The 20,287-nt window shown below is 27.0% G+C and overlaps 4 protein-coding genes across 8 annotated transcripts in view; 2 read left to right on the forward strand and 2 right to left on the reverse strand.

Annotated features, from left to right (window-relative positions):
• Nucleotides 1-1,790: 1,790 nt before the first annotated feature.
• LOC107069882 (serine/threonine-protein kinase ATR) lies at nucleotides 1,791-12,893 on the forward strand. The gene is given in 40 exon segments (XM_015327562.2): nucleotides 1,791-2,095; nucleotides 2,183-2,382; nucleotides 2,611-2,781; nucleotides 2,860-3,023; nucleotides 3,117-3,266; nucleotides 3,350-3,551; nucleotides 3,631-3,770; nucleotides 3,866-4,440; nucleotides 4,533-4,697; nucleotides 4,784-4,974; nucleotides 4,977-5,283; nucleotides 5,358-5,535; nucleotides 5,610-5,855; nucleotides 5,942-6,058; nucleotides 6,167-6,289; nucleotides 6,369-6,616; nucleotides 6,697-6,915; nucleotides 7,017-7,188; nucleotides 7,271-7,522; nucleotides 7,597-7,757; nucleotides 7,822-7,982; nucleotides 8,070-8,351; nucleotides 8,508-8,653; nucleotides 8,734-8,850; nucleotides 8,913-8,933; nucleotides 8,935-9,053; nucleotides 9,132-9,365; nucleotides 9,468-9,731; nucleotides 9,811-10,036; nucleotides 10,131-10,315; nucleotides 10,393-10,595; nucleotides 10,681-10,853; nucleotides 10,946-11,089; nucleotides 11,184-11,344; nucleotides 11,425-11,656; nucleotides 11,717-11,855; nucleotides 11,932-12,046; nucleotides 12,130-12,283; nucleotides 12,377-12,613; nucleotides 12,709-12,893. Coding segments are annotated over 40 exon segments (7,524 nt in total). The 5' UTR covers nucleotides 1,791-2,048; the 3' UTR covers nucleotides 12,892-12,893.
• Nucleotides 12,894-12,944: 51 nt separating this feature from the next.
• LOC107069871 (odorant receptor 13a) lies at nucleotides 12,945-15,501 on the reverse strand. Its single transcript, XM_089179251.1, is given in 10 exon segments — nucleotides 12,945-12,998; nucleotides 13,149-13,304; nucleotides 13,377-13,471; nucleotides 13,576-13,679; nucleotides 13,763-13,856; nucleotides 13,859-14,090; nucleotides 14,177-14,423; nucleotides 14,490-14,606; nucleotides 14,689-14,785; nucleotides 14,788-15,501. Coding segments are annotated over 10 exon segments (1,272 nt in total). The 5' UTR covers nucleotides 14,864-15,501.
• A 148-nt stretch (nucleotides 15,502-15,649) lies between these two features.
• On the reverse strand, nucleotides 15,650-17,845 carry Bap55 (Brahma associated protein 55kD). The gene is given in 7 exon segments (XM_015327560.2): nucleotides 15,650-15,918; nucleotides 15,992-16,189; nucleotides 16,265-16,516; nucleotides 16,598-16,836; nucleotides 16,839-16,926; nucleotides 17,021-17,365; nucleotides 17,604-17,845. Coding segments are annotated over 6 exon segments (1,320 nt in total). The 5' UTR covers nucleotides 17,348-17,365; nucleotides 17,604-17,845; the 3' UTR covers nucleotides 15,650-15,702.
• A 324-nt stretch (nucleotides 17,846-18,169) lies between these two features.
• Nucleotides 18,170-20,287, forward strand: part of fra (neogenin protein frazzled) — a 91,958-nt gene continuing 89,840 nt past the window's right edge. For all 5 annotated transcript variants that reach the window (XM_089179162.1, XM_089179160.1, XM_089179161.1 and 2 more), the window contains exon 1: nucleotides 18,170-18,555. In XM_089179162.1, coding sequence (XP_089035288.1) covers nucleotides 18,501-18,555 — 55 coding nt within the window. In that variant the 5' untranslated portion in view covers nucleotides 18,170-18,500. The remainder of the gene's footprint in view (nucleotides 18,556-20,287) is intronic.

The raw sequence follows: 20,287 nt of genomic DNA on the forward strand, positions 1-20,287 counted from the left end.
TATTTAATTTCATTTTTTCTTCTTCTTCTATAAAGAGAAATGGTAATAATATAATTTAACTCATTAGAAATATTATTACTCCTTTTTTTTTATTACTATTACTTTTCGTAACTTCAAATGATTCTCATTGTAATAAAGAAATTTACGATTATTTGTAATAAAAAATATTGAATTGAAATTAAGCGCGTACTTTAAATTTCCTACACCGGATACTTGTAGACACGAGTGAATTTAAAATAAAAAATAAAAAAAAAAAAGGAAATTGCGGTTTTCCTTTTTTTCTTTTTTGAATAAAGAATTGTTCGATGTAATCCTAGCGAAATAACGATGGTTCGAAGTTGAGAGCCAATTAAATGCTTGAAGGGCATTGGAAAAGGAAACGATTGTTTGTCATAGAATCGATAAAAAAAAAAATATATATATCGTGTGAAGGAAAATAGGAGAAGCAAATAGAAGGACAAAGAGAGAGAGAGAGAGAGAGAGAGAAAAAAAAGAAGGAAAGAGAGAGGGATTAAAATCGGCGTACTACGCTAGGGTAGAAACAAGAGATACGATGATACTGGATGAAAGAATGAAGAGAAGATATGCACAAGAGGATGGATAAAGATTTCAAAGAGAAACGAAGTCTTTTTTTTACCGGTCGGTATATGTATTTGTGTTTTTATGTAGATGTGTGTGTACGTAGAACTCCGAGGGTACTTCAAGCACGCGAAAAATAATTCTAGCCTTTTTTCTTCCTTCCTTCCTTCCTTCCTTCCTTCCTTTATTCTTTTTCTTTTTTTCTTTATCTATTAGCAAAGAACAGAAGGGATTAACTATTCATTAAACATTCTTATTTATATTTCACACTACAGTAGTTAATGATAAACTATAGAATGTTAAAATCGAAGGAAAAAAAGTGCAATTTAAAGAAACGACCCTAGTAGCATAAAATATTGAAAAATATTGAATACATGTGTATTTAATATTAAAAAGAGATTCAATATTTTTCAATATTTTGTTCTACTAAAGGTAGAATTTTAAATGGTAGAAATTTATTTGTTGAATAATAGAAAGAAAAGAAAAACAGGGCAGCTAAAGTTGAAAGCAATTAAAATTCAATAAGATAAAAATTGAAATAATCAAATATTTATATCAAATTATTTTTTATTATAGATCATCGATGTTGAGTTAGTTTCCACTCGAAGCAAATATTGTTTCTCTGTTGATTAAACTCCCTACCGGATGTAATAAAAAAATCAGAACACGTACCGTTTAGTTTTAATATAATAATAATTACTATCTCAAAGGGAAACTCTTGTTTCTTTTTTTCCAATAATGATTGATTGATTTGATGCAGGTACTTCTGATGGGAGAAAAGGGGGTGGAAAAGAATAAGAAAAGAAATATTATTTTTATATACTTTTTAAGTAATAATAAATATGATAATGGAAAATCTTTTCAAACTTTTAAGAAGTTTAAGTACGACTAAAAGTTAATGAGTGACCTGAATTTGTCAACATTTAAAAGCTTTTTAAAATATGTTCAAGTTTTTATACAAGAGACGTATTTTCTTTTGATGCTTTTAATAAATTCTTCTTAGTAATTATTAAAATGGAGAATAAATTTTCATTTAAATGTTGAAAATAAATATTTCAATGAGAAAACAATTGTTTAATTATTGATTAACAAATAAGAAAATATATATATATATACTGTATATTTATTACTTTATAATTATTTATTATTGTATGCATAAATAGATTTTTAAATTGACATTGATTTGAATTTTTGTAAAGATGTCGCTACTGTAGTGTCGGTTTTAAATAACCGGGAAAAACATACCCAACGAACTAAACTGTTCGATTAAATTTCTTCCACGATAAAAGTGAACGAATTTAATAGTGATTAAAAGTTATTATTTATATATTTTTATATTGTATTTTATAATGGAATTGTTAATAGATAATTTTGTACCTTTAAATTACGTGTAATCATCGATCGTAATTGTATACAAATTACGATCCAATTTTATTGTTATTGTGTATAGAAATGAGATATAACCTACGATGGATGAAAATAACAGTCAAACGGTGATTTTAGAAGACAATGATGGGTAATATATTAATATTTATAATTATTCACAATAATAATGATGATCTTTGTTTTGTATATTTTTTTAAAACCATACATGATTTTCTAGTTCTGGCATTGCTGAACCATTATGGTCATTTATTCATTCTCCAGTGGTTACGGTGTTCTCAGATTATAAAAATGATATGGCAGAACCAATGTTATATTCTCTGTTAGAATCTCTGATAAAGAGATCATCAAATTTAAAAATGGTTTTACTTCCATCCAATCCTGATCTTGTTGATGCAAACTTATTTCAACAATATGACGGTAATTAAACGTTTGCAACATATTTAGGTGGGTTGACAAGTTTTCAGCTTAACATAGAAACACAATTTTGTTTTCTGTCAAACTAACTTTTATTTGACGAAATGTCGTTACAATGGTAATCTGAAAAGTTTTAAAAAATAATACATTAAAAACTTTTCAAGCCAACCTTTTCTAAATATACTTTGCTATTTATTGGTCATGTATTTGTTATATTATTTGATTTTGCAGCATTTGCAATTTGGCTTTTTGGAGCAATGTTTTATATAGTAGGTGATCCAATAAGTGAAAGAACTCTTACTTATAGCATAAATATACAAGCATCTATGCTTACAACATTATCCATACATAACATTACAACATTTCAAAGGATATGTCCATTTTATTTATCTATGCTTGAAGGTATTTATTGCAAAATTGTTATTACACATTTATATGATCATAAAATTTGTCTTTTATTTTTATTCACTTTTTCTACAGATATACAACATTTTATTTTATCTAGTACTGGGCCTTATGATAATACACTAATACTCAATAAATTTATTGTAAATGAAGATATTATACCGAGCTTAAAACTTACACAATATCCAGTAAATGTTACATTGACAACTGTTGGAATTATATTGAAGTCTATATTACAGGTATTTTAACTCATATTATTTGATCTAATATGAAAATTAGTTTCTTTATTTTGAAATATCATTGGTATGTTTATACGGATTTCTTTTATATAGATTATTACACAATCAGGAACATCTAATTGGAATAATGATGAACTTTGGAATATTATTTTAAAAATATTAGAAATAGTTGCTATAGAACTCAAATTACATGTCTTAAAAGTTTGCGCAAATCTGCTCATTTATGTTGATAAACAAATTCCCGTATGTAATTTATTTAATCATTTAATATTAAATGATATAAGTTTACATTATTTTTATCTAAAAATGTATATTTTCTTTTTAAGCATGTCGCATTACTTATTAATTATGTTCTGGGAATTATACATGCTATTCCAATGTGGTATAATAATGAAGATATAACTAAAACAACTTTAAATGAATATTTTGAAGTATTCATAACACTTATTAGCAGATTATTCGTGAATCGAGAAGCTAATATGCTCTGTTTTACAATCTTGGAATTTATTTTTGTGAATTCTGAAATAAGTAAGTTCATTCATTTATCAAATATATTGTTGTTTATTATTTTACATTGTTACTTATTTATTATTATCCTCAAAATTAGTGAATCAAATAAGAGGTAATATTCTAACAAAATTAAGAGAAGAAATATGTGAAAAAATAAGACAATATTTAATCAAAGAGCAAACAATTTGTAAATCTCCTGAAGCTAATAGGTATATTTCATATTTTCGCTTTTGCCCGGTTAGTAAAATTATCTATAAAATATAATATATTTTATGAATATATACTATACATTTTTATATATATATATAAATATATATATATTTTTTTTCTAGGAATTTATTCCAATTTTCATGTGCTATATTTACTTTGAAATTGAATTACAACACGTTCATGTAGAAAGTCCATTAATAATATATGATAAAAGTGATGCATGGCAATTATTTGTTTCTGAAATATCAATTTCTTTAGAAAAGAAGGAATTTGCTGAAACTAAAGTATATCTACTTAATTCTCTTTACTTTGAGCACTGGCTTATCGAACAAAAATTTGATATTATTTTGTATAAAAATTTTGCCGATGACTGTTTGCAAAAATTAAAAAACGATATTACTAATGATAATGGTACAAATAGAGATTTTATTTTGGAATCTATATTGTATCTAACATCTCATAAAGAATGTAAACGAAATTTTGTTGAAATAGTTATGACATTGCCACTTCATATTGAAAATTTGAAAGAACTTAATGCAACTCAAAAAATTATAAAAATCCTAAAATTTGTTAATGAGGAATCAGCTTTACAAATTTTTAAGATATTATGTTCATTTGGTAAAACCGAAAATATGTTAAATGTAGTACATGAATTTATCATGAACAAAGATGCTTTATTTGCTGTTACTGGTATACAGTAAGTATTTCATGTATATAATAAATTGATATATTTTAAATCAAAATATATATGATATTGTTTTTGTAATGATATAATTCAATAATATTTAGATGCAGTGTTTCGTTAATTAAAAATAATAATCTAAAATTGGAAGATGTCTGTAAGTTTATTTTAAAGCCTGCTTTATTATCAGGTGATGATGTGATACAAAACGCTTTGGCTAAAATATTAGGTGTCATTGTTTGTCATTTAGCAAATGGCTATGACTTATTTAGGTAATGATTATATAATTTCATTTTTGGAATATAATTATAATAATTTATCTTATATTGAAATATTAAGAGAGATCTTTTTCTTTCAGGGAAATAAAACATTTGTTGGTCAATCCACCTGGATGTAAATATTGTGTTGAAAATTTACAAGATATAGATAAAGATACATTTTATAAATCGTATTTTATAGAGGAACACGAAGAACATTTATTGACTCCATATTTTAAGTTATTTGAATCACCGTTTGCTTCTGTACGTTATTCTATGTCACTAAATTCAATACATTTGCAAATCATATGAGATCATTTAGCAGCAATAACATAGTCAAAATGTGGTTGCCTTGTATAAATGATAAGAAAATTGAAGTAAGACAAAACCTTGCCTTAATAACAGGCCAAATATTAAATATTCGAATTCAAATGGCAAAGCAAGCTGGAGCCAAATTAGTAGATGAGATACCACCAGATTTAAAAGAATTTGTGGATTTAGTGATAGATGCCATGATGACAACATTAAATGAAGCTTTAGAAGCTACCGATAATGATTTACTACTTAATGTATTAATTCAAGCTGCAAGAAATTTTGGATGGTATAAAAATAATTTAAATTGATAATCAATAAATTTAACGTAACTTCATTATTCATGTGTAATTATAATTTTAGCGTTCCATTATATGCAACAGAATGCAAAGTTGCATACATATTTCTTCTTACTATACTTCATCATAATTCATCACCTGCAGTTGTGACCACTGCTATCAATGCTTATGAAGAATTGGCTTCTTTTCTTAATATAAAACCAAAGATGCTATACATTAGATACAAAAGAGAATTTCTTACGGTAATTGCATCGTTAAAATATAATTTTATATAAATGAAATCTTCGTTACAATATTTTGATGAATATTTTTACAGTTAATGGTACAACAAGCATTCCTTAATTATTATGATTTTTCTTATAATATCTCAACTTCGTTACATCGTGCTGCTAAATGCATTGGATATACCGGATCACATGAATTAATAAGCAAAGAAGGTCATCATGTGATTTGTTATTTATTACCTTATATACTTGACACAACAGTAAAAGATGGTTTTTTACCGGACATTGCTGAACTATTAGAAACAAACGAAAAACAAATGTTAATCGAATATTTTCCGGTATGTAAAATATAAAATAAATATTAATATATTTTTCAAGAATTTTTCTTTAATATATAAAACTTCTATTATTATATTCTATTTAGCATATCTGTTCTTATGTATTTTTAAACATACCTTTAAATGTTGGATTAGTATGTTTAAAAAATGTATCAGTATTGACTAATACCAGCATTCAAGAATTAACAAAAAGTTCTTTTGTGGTAAGAAATATTTTTCTAATAATATCAGTATACTCTTTTTTTCATGAATATTTACATATAATTAATATATTTATTTATTTATTTATTTTTTTTTTTTATTAATAATAGGTAATATTTGAAAATTTGATGTTAAATTTTCATAATACGCCGGAAAAAATTATTGGTTTTCTACAAATATTGTCACAATTTGATACTCTTACAATACCAGATTTGAATTCAAAGGAGAATATTGTAATTAAATTTTCTGTTTATATTATTAAATAATTATTTCATAGATTATTGAATTAATAATGTATTATTTTTGTCTTAGAACTCTTATCTGAATCTTAGATTACATGGTATATTAGTGAAATATGATGTCAATCTTAGTTCTAAATCAGATGAATGGACACAAAAAACTTCATTAGCTTCATTAGCAACATTAATGCGATTTATGGGACCAGAACATATTACCATATATAGATTTAAAATTTTAGCAACACTACGTGTTTTATTAGAGTTTAAAAGACCTGGTTTTGGACCGTTAATATGTGATGCATGGGATGCCTTTATACACAAGTATGTTTTTATGATAATAAACAATTAATATTAAAAATCATTATTTACTTTTTCTAAATTTAAAAATGTTTATTATTTAGTGTACCAATGGAAGATCTTGGCCCATTAATACCAACTATATGCATTTTTATATTACCATTATTAGAAAATTATCATGAAAAAGTAAGCGAGATGTTAGAATTCTTACTTCGTGAAACTGATTTCACTTCAAATTATATATCGGAGCTATTTTTTATTGATGATTTGAAAACTCCGAGTAATATATCAGATAATATTAAGAAAGAAATTTTACAAATACAGTGAGTAAAATTATATATTTCTTTGTATCTATTTAAAACAAATAAACAATATTACTTCTTTTCTCTCTCTCTCTCTCTCTCTCTCTCTCTCTCAATTTCAGATCAAAAGGATTTACTGCAAATTTACAATTATGGCTTAAACGAATAACTCATGAAACTGATGAAATTCGTATGTTAGCGTTACGACATTTAAAAAATTTTTTAGCAGTACATAGAATAGAATTAAACGAAATGATATTAAGTGATACAGATGTACATCCATGTATTGTTGAGGTATATTCATTTCTAATTTTACGATATTATAAAGTAAATAAGTATAAGCTAAATTATAACATTAAATATTGTACTTGTTAAGCTTTTAGATACTTTACTCGCAGGATGTCAAGAAAATGATGAAAATATTCGTTTATTATATGGAGAATGTCTCGGAGAATTAGGTGCTATCGAACCAAGTCTTCTTCCTAGAAAAATTATTTCTAGAGAGGACAGTAAATTTATATTTGACATGAATGAAGAATTTGCATGTGCAATGCTTTCTGAAAATGTTCGTGCCTTTCAAATGCAAAAAAGTACTCAGAATATGGATTGTTTTGCACTTGCTATACAAGTATGTAAATAATTATTTTAAAATATAAACACTTAATAATTTTAAATGTTTTCATTTTCAAATTATATTTTTAGGAAATATTAAAAGCTTACGATATAAGACCAGAAGGTAAAAAAAGTAAATTATGGAAAAATCTTCCTTCAACGATGCAACAAATAATTTTTCCTTTTCTAACGTCACATTATAGTATAACAGTTAAATCCGATATTAGTTCATTTCCTCGGCCTATTTACGGGTATGTTTTTATCAGATAAATAAATGTAACTCTGAAATAAATAATTTCAATATTTATATTATAGTTCTGAAGCTGGATCCTCCGTAGAAGAATGGGCATATAATTGGCTGTGTAGTATATCAAGTCATTTGAACAATAGTACTTTATATGATATGATGCTTGCTTGTAGACCAGCATTTAAACGAGATATAAAAACAATAATATTTGCTCTTCCTTATCTTGTGGGTAAGTTATATATCATTTTATTTATATTAATGTTTTAATTTTTGTATACTATACATGTGTATAACTGTATATATATTTTTCCATTAGCCTATGTAGTTACAAATGCAACAGATGAACACATACGTGAAGAGTTGAGAACAGAAATGTTAGCAGTAATTAATGTTAGAGAACAACCTACTCTTAATCAGGAATTGTTTTCACATCGACCCCTTCGATCTGAATATTATATAAAAATGAATGAGAAACAAATATCTGATGAAGCTAGACGTATGCGTTGTTCTCAGATTGTATTTTCTGTATTGGATCATTTACAAAGATGGCTTAGAGAACGAAGATTACATCAAGATAATCAATTTAAATTAATACAAAGTAAGAATTATGTGAAATAAACAAATATACATTTTTATCTAGGATTTACAAGTTGACAGTATACAAATGTTATTAATATTTTATATAATTGTTGTTCTGTTAACTTGATTTTCCTTTTATTAATGAATATTAAATTGTTTAATATTTTTACTTTAGCATTCTGTTCGAAATTGGATAATTTGGTAATAGCAGAAGGTTGCTATCGATCACAGGAATTTCATCGTGCTTTGATGTACTTGGAACTACATATGGCTTCTAGTGGTAAAGGATTATCAGAAGTAGATAAAGAAGATTTACTTTCAGTAAATACATTATTATAATTTCATCAAATCAACAAATGTATAATAAATAACAATAATTATATTTATATTTGTTATTATAGAAAATATATGCCAAGCTTGATGAACCGGATGGAGTTTCTGGTGTTTTAATAAGCCAAAATAAAACACCTGCATTACCACAATTGTTATTGTCACATGAAGTCAGCGGAGATTTACAGGTATAATTAATATTTTTCAAATGTATAAATGCATGTTGTATAATATTTATTTTAATGTAAAGGATGCAGCTGTATGCTACGAAAAGGCTCGCACAGAGAGAAGTTTTCAAATTTAAATATATGCAAGGTATGATCGAGTGTTATTTGAGTCTTAATCAACATTTTACAGCTAAATATATTGCAGATGCTTTACTGAGCTACAGGTAATAATATTAAAATTGATATGATATGATAATTGATATGATTGTTAGATGTATTATAATTTTTTTTTATTATAATAGGCCTGAACTGGAACCATTGATAATTGATAATGAACCTTTCTGGAGACTTGCTCAAGGTACATTTGAAAACGAATTACATAAAAATAAAACTACCGATATTAAGAGCATGTTGTTAAAAGATCTAGAGCGAGGCATTAAATTAGATTTTTCTGAGACAAAAAAGAAATTAGTATCACTTTTAGAAGTTGCTTCACGTCCAGGAGGATATCAACAAGCGTTTTCATATATCATGAAGTAAGTTTTTTTGAATTTATAATGTATAACACGAAATATATGATATTTAATAATAATTTTCTATTATTTATTTCATTTCTTTTTCTTTTTTCTTCAATATAGATTACATGTACTGAATGAATTCGATAAAGCAGCTTCTTTGATTATTACCGATATTAACCAAGTTCCATTAATATTTGAAGAATGGGATAAACGTGTTCAACTTTTAACAACATCACGTGGAATAGAATTTGTTCTTGGTATGCGTAGAGCTATATTAGATATAGCATTAGAATTATATGAAAGAAAGAATTTTGAAGGAGAAAATCTACAAATTAAACAAGAAATTGGCAAATTTTGGTTGAAAAGTGCAAAGATTGCTAGAAAGTATATTTCATTTGATATGCATAAATTCTTCGTTTTTATATTATATTTTTTGTATCACATTAAACGTTATTTTCTTTAGAACTGGATTTCATCAGCAAGCTTATATGCATCTTTTATCTGCTGGTGATTTTTGTCCTCCTCAAGAAGTAGCCATAGAACAGGCTCAATTATATTGGATAAAAGGAAATCGTGAACAAGCTTTTACAACTTTGAAAAATTGTTTCAAACATCATTTCAGACCTGTTGCCATTTATAAACAAATGCAATTAAGTGAATCTATTGAAGAAAGAAAACAATGCGCTAAGGTTTTTACATCATAAACAAAAATTATAATTAATATTAATTATTAAATCAAATATTCTCATTATTTTGTCATTTTTGATATATTATTCTTTTTAGGCAAAACTTCTCTTTGCTCGATATAATGATCAAACACTTAATGTGGATACAGATATTAGCATTGCTAATTATAAAGAAGCTATTGAAGTATGGAGAGCATGGGAGAAAAGTTTACTTGCTTGTGCTCAATATTACGACTCTGTTGTTAATAGGATGGCTGATGATGAAAAAGACATAAAAGGACGGTAAGATAAAATAATAATCGTAATATAATATTATCTTACGTGGAATATCGATGATTAATCGAATGTAATTGTTTTAGGGATTTACAAGTTCATATGATGAATTATTATGGCAAATCACTTATGTATGGCTGTAAATACATTCATCAATCAATGCCTAGAATGTTAACTATTTGGTTAGATTTTGCTTCACGTTTATCTGCAACTCGTGGTGGCCAACATACAGAAACTGAATTTATAACATTACGTCGAGATAGTTTATTAAAAATGACTAAAATTATGGGTAATTATAATAATCAATTATAAGAAAAAAAGAAATAGTATAACGTGACATGTTAAAATTGTTTAAATATTATTTTATTTTCTAGATGTGTATTCAGAAAGATTACCATTATTTATGTGGCTTACAGCATTTAGTCAACTTGTTTCTAGAATTTGTCATCCTTCCAAAGAAGTGCAACAAACACTTTGTGTACTTTTGGTTAAATTAATCGTTGCGTTTCCACAACATAGCTTGTGGATGATGGCTTCAGTTATTAATGTAATTACATAACATTTATCATTAATATTTTCCAAAATCATATTATTACTTTTTATATTGTTATGTTAAAATTGTGTATCATTTTACAATAGTCTTCAGTTCCTATACGAAAAAAAAGATGTCAAGAAATTTTAAATCATTCCAAATTGAAAACGACTGAAATGATTAAACTTATCAAGGATTTTAATAATCTTTGGGAAAGATTAATCGAGTTATCTAATAAACATATAAATGATGTAAGTTTAAAATATTGGAATATATATCTCTAGTTTTATATCTGATAGTAATAGTAATAATAATAATAATAAAATATCATTTATTTTTTAACAGCGAATACAAAACATAACCGTGAGTCAATTATCACGAAATTTACCACGATTGTTCTTAAATCCGAATTTTAGTAACATTATGATCCCAGCAACGAAATTTCGACAACTTAATTTACCTTCTAAAAATGAGATAACTTGTGATAAATACAACCCATTTTCTTCGTAAGTATATGCACAATGTATTTTAATAATACATAAAAGAAGAATGATAACTTATACTTTTAATATTTATTTGGATATAGAAATTTCGTCCATATAGTGGGAATAGAAGATGATGTGGTCGTTATGAAATCTCTTCAAAAACCACGACGTATCGAATTGAAAGGATCGGATGGTAATAAATACCTTTTTATGTGCAAACCTAAAGACGATTTAAGAATAGATTTTAGATTGATGGAATTTAATGATATTGTTAATAAGTATCTTCAAAAAAATCCGGAATCACGACAAAGAAGACTTTATATAAGAACTTATGTAAGTATGATTGTACTATTTGGTAATAGTACACAATAATTATTTCATTATTATTTACAGAGCGTTGTACCACTTAATGAAGAATGTGGTCTTATTGAATGGGTACCAAATTTAGTTGGTCTTCGACCTATCCTAATGAATACTTACGAAGAAATGGGTATAGCTATGCAGATGAAAGAATTAAAACAAATATTATGTTGTAAGTAATTGAAAGTTAATTGTTTATCGTAATGTTATACATTTGTATTAATTATTTTCTTTTTTATTCGTGTTAGCTTTAAATGATCCATTGGCAAAGAAGAAAGAAGTATTTCTCAACAAATTACTTCCACGTCATCCTCCAGTTCTCAGTGAATGGTTTCGTCTTACATTTCCTGATCCTTATGGATGGTACAGCTTTTCTTTTTATACTTTGTTCAGCTTCATTATAATTTTTTTTATAGTTAATTCTTGACATTGGATTTTATTTGTAGGTATGAAGCTCGTACTGCATATATTAGAACCACTGCTGTTATGTCAATGGTAGGATATATACTTGGACTTGGTGATCGTCATGGAGAAAACATATTATTTGATTCCAAATGCGGTGATTGTGTTCACGTTGATTTCAATTGTTTATTTAATCGGGTAAATACACATACACATCTATTTTCTTTCAATACATTTTTGCCTTTCTTTTTTTTTTTTTTTTTTTTGAAGATACATTTTTGCTCTTTTTAGGGTGAATATTTAGATTGGGCAGAAAGAGTACCTTTTCGTTTAACACATAATATGATCGATGCTATGGGCCCATTAGGAGTAGAAGGTCCATTTAGAATTGCCTGTCAGACAACTATGAGTGTTTTAAGAGAACAATCGAGTACATTATTAAGTGTTCTTACTCCATTTGTATATGATCCATTAGTTAGCTGGAACAAGAATCAAACGGGAGCAACTGGAGAGAAACCTAACGAAAAGGTATGACGATTGTATTTTTAAATTCTTTTTTTAATATTACTAATTATTAAAGAACGAATAATTAATTTTCTCTTTTTTTTTGGTTTGTTTTTTAGGCGGTAGAAAGCATACAAAATATTAATCGACGTTTAAAAGGTTTAGTTCGTTCTCAAGGAAAAAAATTAGAAAATATTGCTTTAAATCTTAGTGTTTCAGGACAAGTTAATCAATTAATTTTAGATGCTACGAATGTAGATAATTTATGCCAAATGTATTTTGGTTGGGGAGCTTTCATGTAAAATTTACAGTACCTGCGGTTTATTATAAACCAGAGTTTTTATACATTATTTTCCTATGTGTTAAAATTCTTAAGAACCATAAAATATGAGAGAGAAGTGTTCAAAATCTGTAAATTATGTAAAGATTCATTAGATAAACTGAATAATGTTTTATGCATTTACAATATAAATATTATATATATATATATATAATATATTATATATTGTATATATATATTATATATAAGATAACTAAAAAGATATTTAAAAAATAGTACCGCATTAAAGTTTTCTAAATGCATTACATAGATTTTGCCAGCAGTTATATAACATGGTTTTTGACTGCGTAATATCATCATACATATTTCCGATTTTATTGGTATAGATACCTGATACCATTTTATGGAATATACAGTTTTGCTAACCATAGAACTCTGTTATATGATATAATTACATTTGTTATAATAATATGTATTTATATATTTTTATAAATTAATTTTGATTACCTCATAAATCAACTGATCTCCGGGGAAACAAAATAATAGTAATTGAGATAGTGCCATGATTAAATAAGAAAAATATTTCATTGATTTAGTACTATCTGTTAAGCCACCCTAAAAATATATTATAATTGCAATGCGTTTGTTTTCAAATATTGGTACTTGTAAATTTTATATATATATAATATATTAAGTTTTTTAATACTTACAATACTGACTTGTACACCTACTAGACAGATTATTAAACTACTAGATATAGTTTGCAAAAGCAACATTAAACTAAAATTGTTCTCCATTAATTCGCAAAATCTAATAATAATTTATATTTTTTTAAATAATTTATATTGTGAACGTTTATATGCATGTAGAAATTTATATAAAATATTAATTACCGAAGAATTATATGATGATATTTAATATTTTCTATTAATTGATATTTTATATGTTTTATTATTTTTTCCGATCTTTTTTCCTGATGTCGTAGTTTATAAACCTAAAATAATGATGACTTGTTTGTATATACTGAATTTTTGAAAAATTTACAGCATAAAGTAATATAGCATATACCATGTTACAACTTTTATTCAAATTATTTAGATTATTTTGCAATGTTACAAAATGACCACAAGTATGAATTACAGCTGTAGCTATCAAAGTATCTGTTGCCAGTATAAGAAGACCACAAATAACAGTTGCTATTACCTGAGAGATGTAAGTAATCTGTTAATTTGATCAAAAATATCATTTATTAGATTTGTCTGTAATTTTGAATATTCATATTTTGTCTTAATTTATCACAAGTTTACCTCATAGAGAGGAAATTCATAAAAGGAGTCAGGATATGATGCCATAAAAGGAAAATTGTTAGAATCATTGTTAAGTATTCCTTTATATTTCAAAATAAATATATCGATCAATGGCAACGTGAAAAATATTAGTAAAGCATTAAATATCAAAAACAAATATCCCTTTGTAATATTTTTAGCTTGCCTGTAAAAATTTAATATGAATTTAATTAGCATTTTTTTTTTATTTTCCAATATCAATTTTAATCTATTATAATTATGTTTGTTTACTTACATAGCATATTTTCCTAAGTTATTATAAGATGTATTATTTATTGCATATTCCCAAAATTCAGTTAATAAAAAATTAATAAGAATTTCCACATCAGTACTATTTATAGTACATACCAATGCTTTTGATATACCAAGTAATATCATAAGTAACACTGAACTTTATAAACAATGATATTCATTTTTAATATTTCTCTCGTCAAATTTTAATATTAATTTTTGAATTAATTTTTTATACAGACCTGACTTCTAAAACTATATTTAAATCATTGAAATCCTGATAAATTTGTATTATTTGTGGTATACCGATAAACAACATACACAATACACAAAAATACTTCTCACTTTATTTGTTGGATAAAGCCCAACAAATTGTAAAACTTTCTTATTTATAAATACATAATGTTCAATATCCATCAGATGAAAAAATAAAAGGATATTTTACTCTCTAAATTATTTTATAAATCACTTGATAAAAAAAACTTGATGTTAGATATTTTCAATACGAAGTATTGAAAGATAATTCTATGGAATATGCAAAATAAGACAAATGGAAGGAATCTACTTTTATGTGTGATTATTAATAATACTTTATCATTAGTTATGTGAATAAAATATTTGATATATACACCCTCTAATAAGTGTTATTAAAAAAATATATTGAAAAAGAAATGTTCTGATAATGATTTCATATTTATTTCAAGAAGGTTTTCAAACGTATATTCTAACAAGTCGGTAAATTAATAAATCAATACGAGAAGAATTTAGATAAAAAATGTTGAGAATGATTAATGACTTCCTAGTATCTAAAACCACTTTAAAATACCATGTTTTTTTAATATCATTCTCCACGTCTGCCTACTACTTATGGATATATACAAGGAAAAGAAATAATTATACTCTATTATAATAAAAAGTTGAAGTTGATCGAGATTAAGACTCATTCATGTTTAAAGAAAATACAGAAGTAAAAGAACTACTGTAGAATAGAAAAGAATATTTAATTGTAGATCTTTCACCATAAAACCAAGTGTTTATAAAAATTGTAATTTATTTTTTTCTTCTTTTTTTAGCATACATCAAAATTTATAAAATTCTCTCACATGCATCATATGATTATTGTAAATAAAAGAGAACATTCTATTTTTCTAGTTTTTTTTCTTCCAGTTTTAACCAATGGTTTAGAATTAATTGTGCAAAACGTACTGTACAAATACAACTTTATGAAAATGTGAGTAATTACATGTAATAGAAATTTAAGGACATTTTCTTTCCACTTGATTTTTACCACTTTCTTCATATTCTTGACTGGATATCCACATTTGTTGAAAAGTACCTATCGAAGCTAATATTGAACCTCCAATCCATGCTCCAAATCTTCGTTCCGCACAACCATTTGCACTTATTAATTTCAATCTCATACTGGATGGTATTCTCATAGATAAATCTCTGTTAAGACGTTCTGGGAAACCCTGAATGAATCAAAATTCACGTTAAATCATGCAAAGAATTATTTTCCTAATGTATTAATAAAAACAGTTTTACCTGTATAAATGAGTTACCACCAGTAACAACTACGCTACCATAAAGAGCTGGTCTAACATCTACATCGCACATACCGACACTAGTTGTAACAATGTGACCTACACCTAACATGGTATTACCAACCAATCCACCACGCATTTGAACCATACTAGGATCAAATAATGCCTCTGGTATGCGAAATCTTTCGCTTCCAAAATCCTAAAATATTACATAATTCATTATAATTGTTGTTTTTTTTTTTTAATAATGAATTATTTCATTTCAAATAATTACCTGATGATAACCAGTAGGAAATTCATATTGAACAGAGGGTATCGTAGAAACTATTTTTTCGTCATATGGTGTTTCTGAAACTTGCAATACAGTAGCTTGAAAATCTTGAATAAGTTTCTTTACCATATAATTATGCCAGGATTTAGTAACTTCAGGTAAACCCTTCTTTTTCACCCATCGTGGTTTATCATGATCTTTAACAACTTCTTTACTACCCACCATATAAGAGGGAGATAAATCAATATCATTGTCCTATTTTTATTTAAAGAGAAAGGATTATTATTTCTTGTTTATAATTAATGATATTAAAAAAGAATAAAATGATTTGTATACCTGTAAAAATTGTCTACATTGCATACTTATATAATCACCACCAAGTGGAGACTTTACAATAGCTTGCGTTAATACAAAACCATCTTGAACAGGCACAGCAGAAGTATGAGTGGCACCGCTATCAATGACAATACCAGTTGCTCTACCATTAGCAAATGCAGCTAGTACAGCATTTTTAACAAGAAAATATGCTGGTACATTATATTTCTCAAACATTAATTCTGTTAACTTCTCTCTTTACAACGTATATTCCATGGAGATTCAGAAAATAATACCGGATGATATTCTGCATCCGATTGAATAACTTTAGAGTATGTATAATCTAACACCTAATAATAACAAATAATTGACTTACTTAATTATATAATTTCATATGCGTATGAAATATTAATATACAATGTAAAACATAGAAGAAGACATTACTTTTTCAAAATGATCCCAATCTTCAATCATACCCTCTTTCATATAGCTTACTACTTCCATATTTTTACGTGGAACATGAAGAATTGTTGTATCAATATAATACTTGGACCCCGATTGAGTAATATTACTGTCTGGTTTTTTATCATCTATATCCATTGGTTCAGCTTTAGTAGCTGTTCCATTTGCATCTTCTCCTACACCTACGACTGCTGGTATTTCAGCCTTTGGCGTATCCTCTTGAGCATATCCAACTCGCAAAGAATGATGTCCCAAGTCAAATACCAAAGCACCAATTTCATCTCCTCCATACAACATTCCTCCAGACATTTTGATAGGTTATGGTATCTTCAATAAAATTATTAACCTCACTGAATAGTTGATATTTCGATAAAAACGGAATTATTCCAAATCAATTGGTACAATGTGCAGTTACTTTGTATATACTTTGTTACAGTAAACAACAATAAAGTTTATAAATAATTTTATACAGAAACATTTTATAACAGTGCTTAGTCAGTATAACATATACAATTTTAAAATAAATATACCATTGTAAAATATGCACAAGAAATATACAACTTACCGTATATTTCTTAAAAAAATGAAATCAAACGATACGATAACATAAACGTTTATTTAACTTTTCTTTTTCGACGCGTTAAACATAACCTACGACTACTATAAGACGCTTACAGCCATGATGGTCTTATACCTTTAAACGAATTTAAGTGCAACTCAATTGCCATCTACAAATTTCAGTGATATTAATATAAGATATAAGATATATTGCATCAATTAATTTGTTCTTTAATAAATTAACATATTTTTCTTATTAATAAATCTCCAAATTATGATCATAAGAATAATTTCTCTTACACCTATTGTATTTTAATATTACAGGAATATAAATTTTGACAACAAAATTTCCGAATAAATATATTTTATTTAAATATTTAAGACTCATTAATAAGAAAAATGTTATTAAATACATGTAAATAAAATGATAATTTGTTTAAAATAAAATATTACTCATCGTAGAATGACTGAAAGAAAAATTCAAATGTAATCTCGTGCATAGGATGCGCGCGCATCTGTCTGTCTTGGCGTGCCGGCGTGTGGCGCTTCGATCGCGCTCGTCCCACAAAATGGCGTCGCTGGGTCAGATCGTCCGTGGACTCGAGACAATGCGGAGGTGTATAGACGTCCGTTAGCCATGTTCCGTCGTGATTGTGCTAGAAGCGGATCGTTCGTTTTACGACAATGGTGAAGTTTAATAATATCGCAAAATTCGTGACTTCGACACGCGTTGGACGATGAGTCCATTTGTTTTAAAGAAAAAAAATGTGTATCGAAATCGACAGGACGGGGCAATCGTGTGAATGTGGAGAGATCGCGTGAAGGAAAGTATAACGGGGTGGAAGAGTGAGAAGAGGAGGAGAGATTTTACACGCGTCGGAGTCTGTGACACCCGCCGTGCCCGATGGAGCCGCATACATTCACCATCCCTTTGGCTTTGTTGACATTTGTCTTACGTGGTAAGTAATTAAATATCTATTTTCTAGTATTTTTTCTTTTTTAACTAATATTTACTTTAACCGTTATTTCTACGTTGTTTATTTATTGAAAACATTGTATATATCATATATTGTTGATTCGTTTGATGCCACTGTGTATACATTCATGTTTTTTTTTCTTTACTTCTCTTTTTATTGTTCCTTTTTCTTTCCCTTGTTTCGATCGCGTCAGATAAGTTTTTTTTTTTTATACAAAAGGAAGGCGAGAAAAGGCGTCTTGCTAAGAGTGTAAGGGTTTGACATAAGCTATATACATATATATGTATATGTGCATGTATACACCGTGAGAAGCAGGTATCGAATTCAATAGGGAAATAAAAGAGGCTTTCGATAGAATCTCATCGTTGATCGTAAAATTCAATCGAAGGAAGCAACACTTTGCATCACGAATTTCTCTCTTTCTTTCTCTTTTTAACCTTCCAACCCTCTCTTTTTTATACTCCGCTTTCTCTGTTTGCGATAGTCTCGACGCAGTGGTAAGCAAATATTTACGATGCCGTTCTGCGATTTTCTGTTTACTAATCTCTTAACGAGGGAGATTACGGTTTTGCGGAGGAGGATGCTTATAACTACCACCCCTACCTTCGGTAACTTGACTATAGTGTCACGAATCAACTTTATTTATTTTTTCGCCCACGAAATTATTAGAAAACTACAGAAAGTCTCAACCATTCCATTTGCGGTTTGTGGAAAAGTGGAAAAAATGATATCGGTGTGAAAGATCGTATCGTCGATAAAATATTGAAATGACACTCGTCGGTGGTTGGTGCTAGAAAAGAATATATATGTACACACATAGTTTTCTCTTGAAAAAAAAAAAAATGTTTCTCGATTACCTAGGTTCTTTGTTGCGTTCGCGTAGGACGTGATCGAAAGAGCAAACCACCACTCTTCCTTCAACCGAAGGTCGTAGTTACACTCGAGAGAAATCTTAAGTTTTTAAGTGGCATTTATAACGAAGTGTATACACATTTATATATATATATATATGTATATGTATATTTAGTACGTACAACGGTATATAATACTTTACCGGTCTTCTACTCTATTAGATATACTTAATCTCGATCATTCTATCGTAAAAAATAAAAAGAGTCATTATTCGTTTTATCTCCTTTTCAAATTCAACATTCAACTTTTAAAATATGAACACGATGAATTAATTTGTAATATTACACACACATATATATATATATATATATATATATATATATACACGCGCGTGTGCATAACTTGTTATTAGTTGTTATTTCGAATCTCTTTATGTAACATTAAATGCGTTCACGTTTCTATTTTCATTCGTTATTTTCATATACCACATTCTTCTTGATAAGGCGTGAATGGGAAGAACTTTATATATGTAACAAACTTTTTATTTTTATTTTTTTTTTTTTACTCTCTTTCTCTTTCATTCAATATCATTTTAAAACGAGGAAGAAAACGGATACGTTATTTCATAATCGACATGATAACAATAAATATTACGAAACTATACAATTTATTTCTCCGATTGCAATGCGTACAATCACATATTAACACTAGATATACCATCATTCTTAATATACCTATTTCTACCACACTAGTCAAAATGATTGGTGTATAAAAAAATATATATTTTTTGACGTTTCCAATTTTTATTTACTCTTAAAAAATAACAAAATTGTTTACCAATAATAATTCTAATAGATTAATG

This window comes from Polistes dominula, unplaced genomic scaffold (assembly GCF_049000335.1).
Source record: "Polistes dominula isolate Pdom_NZ unplaced genomic scaffold, Pdom_raw_medaka contig_37, whole genome shotgun sequence".
Classification (NCBI taxonomy): Eukaryota; Metazoa; Arthropoda; class Insecta; order Hymenoptera; family Vespidae; genus Polistes; species Polistes dominula.